At 50.5% G+C, this 5,000-nt stretch overlaps 1 protein-coding gene across 1 annotated transcript in view; it reads right to left on the bottom strand.

Annotated features, from left to right (window-relative positions):
- LOC135567299 (FH1/FH2 domain-containing protein 1-like) overlaps positions 1–4,725 on the bottom strand; it is a 12,378-nt gene extending 7,653 nt beyond the window's left edge. Inside the window, exons 1-2 of the mRNA XM_065014719.1 lie at positions 4,611–4,725; positions 3,431–3,623 (exon numbers count right to left, since the gene is read on the bottom strand). Of these exons, the coding sequence (XP_064870791.1) occupies positions 3,431–3,442 (12 nt within the window). The 5' untranslated portion in view covers positions 3,443–3,623; positions 4,611–4,725. The remainder of the gene's footprint in view (positions 1–3,430; positions 3,624–4,610) is intronic.
- Between the last annotated feature and the right edge of the window lie 275 nt (positions 4,726–5,000).

Raw genomic sequence — 5,000 nt, 5'->3', positions numbered from 1 at the left:
AGGAGGGAGGGAGGAGGAGAGAGGGAGGGGGGAAGGAGGGAGGTAGGGGGAGGGGGAGAGGCAGCATGGTTTCAGACACTGGTGTAAAATGTAGAGGAATGACTTAATGAAATCCACTTTGCATTTTAAATGAAAATGTCAATGTGTGAAGGCAGGTTTAATAAAGCCATAGTGTGGTTTAATAAAGCCAAGTTTAATAAAGCCATAGTGTGGTTTAATAAAGCCATAGTGTGGTTTAATAAAGCCAGGTTTAATAAAGCCAGGTTTACAGTGGTTTAATAAAGCCATAGTGTGGTTTAATAAAGCCAGGTTTAATAAAGCCAGGTTTTAATAAAGCCAGTGTGGTTTAAGTTTAATAAAGCCAGGTTTAATAAAGCCAGTGTGGTTTAATAAAGCCAGGTTTAATAAAGCCAGGTTTAATAAAGCCAGGTTTAAGGTTTAAAACCAGGTTTAATAAAGCCATAGTGTGGTTTAATAAAGCCAGGTTTAATAAAGCCAGTGTGGTTTAATAAAGCCATAGTGTGGTTTAATAAAGCCATAGTGTGGTTTAATAAAGCCAAGTTTAATAAAGCCAGGTTTAATAAAGCCAGGTTTAATAAAGCCAGGTTTAATAAAGCCATAGTGTGGTTTAATAAAAGCCAGGTTTAATAAAGCCAGGTTTAATAAAGCCATAGTGTGGTTTAATAAAGCCAGGTTTAATAAAGCCAGGTTTAATAAAGCCAGTGTGGTTTAATAAAGCCTATAGTGTGGTTTAATAAAGCCAAGTTTAATAAAGCCAGGTTTAATGAAGCCCTAGTGTGGTTTAATAATGCCAGGTTTAATAAAGCCAGTGTGGTTTAATAAAGCCATGTTTAATAAAGCCAGGTTTAATAAAGCCAGGTTTAATAAAGCCAGGTTTTAATAAAGCCATAGTGTGGTTTAATAAAGCCAGGTTTAATAAAACCAGGTTTAATAAAGCCATAGTGTGGTTTAATAAAGCCAAGTTTAATAAAGCCAGGTTTAATGAAGCCCTAGTGTGGTTTAATAATGCCAGGTTTAATAAAGCCATAGTGTGGTTTAATAAAGCCAGGTTTAATAAAGCCAGGTTTAATAAAGCCATAGTGTGGTTTAATAAAGCCAGGTTTAATAAAGCCAGGTTTAATGAAGCCAGGTTTAATAAAGCCAGGTTTAATAAAGCCAGGTTTAATAAAGCCAGGTTTAATGAAGCCCTAGTGTGGTTTAATAAAGCCAGGTTTAATAAAGCCAGGTTTAATAAAGCCAGGTTTAATAAAGCCCTAGTGTTTTAATAAAGCCAGGTTTAATAAAGCCATAGTGTGGTTTAATAAAGCCATAGTGTGGTTAATAAAGCCAGGTTTAATAAAGCCAGGTGGTTTAATAAAGCCATAGTGTGGTTTAATGAAGCCCCCAGTGTGGTTTAATAATGCCAGGTTTAATAAAGCCATAGTGTGGTTTAATAAAGCCAGGTTTAATAAAGCCAGGTTTAATAAAGCCAGGTTTAATAAAGCCAGTGTGGTTTAATAAAGCCATAGTGTGGTTTAATAAAGCCAGGTTTAATAAAGCCAGGTTTAATAAAGCCAGGTTTAATAAAGCCAGTGTGGTTTAATAAAGCCATAGTGTGGTTTAACCCAAAGCCAGGTTTAATAAAGCCATAGTGTGGTTTAATAAAGCCAGGTTTAATAAAGCCAGGTTTAATAACCCCCCAGCCAGGTTTAATAAAGCCAGGTTTAATAAAGCCATAGTGTGGTTTAATAAAGCCCCAGTGTGGTTTAATAAAGCCAGGTTTAATAAAGCCAGGTTTAATAAAGCCATAGTGTAGTTTTAATAAAGCCATAGGTGCCTCTACACCCTAGCTCTACCCCCCAGACCCAAACCTAGCCCTTCTCTAAGCCCTACCCCTACCCCCCAGCCCTATCACCACAGCCTAGCTCCCATCCCCAGACCTAGCCCTACCCTCTACCCCCCAGACCTAGCCCTACCCTCTACCCCCAGAGCTAGCCCTACCCTCTACCCCCAGAGCTAGCCCTACCCTCTACCCCCAGACCTAGCCCTCCTACCCTCTACCCCCAGACCTAGCCCTACCCCTCTACCCCCAGACCTAGCCCTACCCCTCTACCCCCAGACCTAGCCCTACCCTCTACCCCCAGACCTAGCCCTACCCTCTACCCCCAGACCTAGCCCTACCCACTATCCCCAAACCTAGCCCTTCTCTAAGCCCTACACCCTACCCCCAGCCCTATCCCCACAGCCTAGCTCTATCCCCAGACCTAGCCCTACCCTCTACCCCCAGACCTAGCCCTACCCTCTACCCCCAGACCTAGCCCTACCCACTCTACCCCCAGACCTAGCCCTACCCTCTACCCCCAGACCTAGCCCTACCCTCTACCCCAGACCTAGCCCTACCCTCTACCCCCAGACCTAGCCCTACCCTCTACCCCCAGACCTAGCCCTACCCATATCCCCAAACCTAGCCCTTCTCTAAGCCCTACACCCTACCCCCAGCCCTATCCCCCACAGCCTAGCTCTATCCCAGACCTAGCCCTACCCTCTATCCCCAGACCTAGCCCTACCCTCTATCCCCCAGACCTAGCCCTACCCCTCTATCCCCAGACCTAGCCCTACCCTCTATCCCCCAGACCTAGCCCTACCCTCTACCCCCAGACCTAGCCCTACCCTCTATCCCCAGACCTAGCCCTACCCTCTACCCCCAGACCTAGCCTACCCTCTACCCCAGACTAGCCCTACCCTCTACCCCAGACCTAGCCCTACCCTCTACCCCCAGACCTAGCCCTACCCTCTACCCCCAAACCTAGCCCTACCTCTACCCCCAGACCTACCCCCCCAGCCCTAGCCCCCAGACCTAGCCCTCCCCTCTATCCCCAGACCTAGCCCTTCCCTACCCCCAGACCTCCCTACCCCCCTACTCCCCAGACCTAGCCCTACCCTAGCCCCCAGACCTAGCCCTACCCTCTACCCCCAGACCTACCCCACCCTCTATCCCCAGACCTAGCCCTACCCCCTCTATCCCCAGACCTAGCCCTACCCCCAGACCTACCCCCCTCTACCCCCAGACCTAGCCCTACCCTCTACCCCAGACCTAGCCCTACCCACCCCAGACCTACCCCCCCACCCCCAGACCTAGCCCTACCCCCCCATCCCCAGACCTACCCTCTACCCCCAGACCTACCCTCTACCCCCAGACCTACCCCCCTCTACCCCCAGACCTACCCTCTACCCCCAGACCTACCCTCTACCCCCAGACCTACCCCCTCTACCCCAGACCTACCCTCTACCCCCAGACTCTACCCCCAGACCCCCTCTTACCCCCAGACCCCTCTACCCCAGACCTAGCCTTACCCTCTACCCTCTACCCCCAGACCTACCCTCTACCTCCAGACCTAGCCCTACCCCCAGACCTACACCTCAGACCCACCTCAGTGATCATCTTTCCCCTGGTCTTGGTGCGTTCTCTGTGGGTAGCCCGCTTGTGTTTCTGGGTCAGGACCCTCTCCCTGGTGGTCCGGTACTCCAGAGAAAACTCACTGATAATCTTACAGAAGTGGGTCACCTTAGTGTCCCGAACAGAGTAGGATGGCTGACCTAGGTACAGCAGGAAGGAATGGAACCTGAGAGAGAAGGGAGGGGTAGGGAGAGGGAGAGAGAGGGAGAGGGGTAGGGAGAGGGAGAGAGGAAGAGGGGTAGGGAGAGAGAGAGGGGTGGAGAGAGAGAGGGGTAGGGAGAGAGAGCAAGAGAGAGAGGTAGGGAGAGAGAGGGAGAGAGGTAGGGAGAGAGAGGGAGAGGGGGTAGGGAGAGGGGTAGGGAGAGAGGGGTAGGGAGAGAGGGGTAGGGAGAGAGGGAGTAGGGAGAGAGGGGTAGGGAGAGAGAGAGAGGGTAGGGAGAGAGAGAGGGGTAGGGAGAGAGAGAGGGGTAGGGGAGAGAGAGAGGGGTAGGGAGAGAGAGAGAGAGAGGGTAGAGAGAGAGAGGGAGAGAGGGAGGTAGAGAGAGAGGGGGTAGGGAGAGAGAGAGAGGGAGAGAGAGAGGGGAGAGAGAGAGGGGAGAGAGAGGGGGCAGGGAGAGAGAGAGAGAGAGGGGTAGGGAGAGAGAGGGGGAGAGGGAGAGAGAGAGGGGTAGGGAGAGAGAGAGGGGTAGGGAGAGAGAGAGGGGTAGGGAGAGAGAGGGTAGGGAGAGAGAGAGGGTAGGGAGAGAGAGGGGTAGGGGAGAGAGAGGAGGTAGGGAGAGAGAGGGGTAGGGAGAGGGGGGTAGGGGAGAGAGGGTAGGGGGAGAGAGGGGTAGGGAGAGAGAGAGAGGGGTAGGGAGAGAGAGAGAGGGGTAGGAGAGAGAGAGAGGGGTAGAGAGAGGGTAGGGAGAGAGGGTAGGGAGAGAGGGGTAGGGAGAGAGGGTTTAGGGAGGGTAAGGGGATATTCATGTTGTAGTTAGAAGTATGGAATGATTTCCCGTCATGTAAGCCACTGACCTACATCATCATTCAACTAGAATTCCTCTTCTGTTTATGTGTCTCAGTAAATGTGGTTTCTCTGAAAGGCCCCACGTCTAGGGCCCTGTGTGTGTGTGTGTGTGTGTCCAGTGTGTGTGTGTGTGTGTGTGTCAGTCACCTGTTGATGATGCGTCTGTGAACCACCTTCAGGATAATAATCCTCTCTGTACAGTCTTTAAGGAACTCTGTGTGTGTGTGTGTGTCCAGTGTGTGTGTGTGTGTGTGTCCAGTGTGTGTGTGTGTGTGTGTGTGTGTGTGTGTGTGAGTCACCTGTTGATGATGCGTCTGTGAACCACCTTCAGGATAATAATCCTCTCTGTACAGTCTTTAAGGAACTCTGTCAACCTGTTCTTCAGGAGGGCCTTGGTCTCGTGTTTAGACATCACCTTTAGATTGTCCCATGATGTCTTACACTTCCTCTCCAGCTGAACCAGGCTTTCTGACAGCTGCTCAAACTCCACCTGGAGACATGGACAAGAGGGACAGACAGAGGGACAGACAGGGAGAG

The sequence above is a fragment of the Oncorhynchus nerka genome, unplaced genomic scaffold (assembly GCF_034236695.1).
Source record: "Oncorhynchus nerka isolate Pitt River unplaced genomic scaffold, Oner_Uvic_2.0 unplaced_scaffold_2195, whole genome shotgun sequence".
Taxonomy (NCBI): domain Eukaryota; kingdom Metazoa; phylum Chordata; class Actinopteri; order Salmoniformes; family Salmonidae; genus Oncorhynchus; species Oncorhynchus nerka.
The sequence above is the reverse complement of the archived record's forward strand: the minus strand, read 5'-3'. Positions and strand labels throughout refer to the sequence as shown.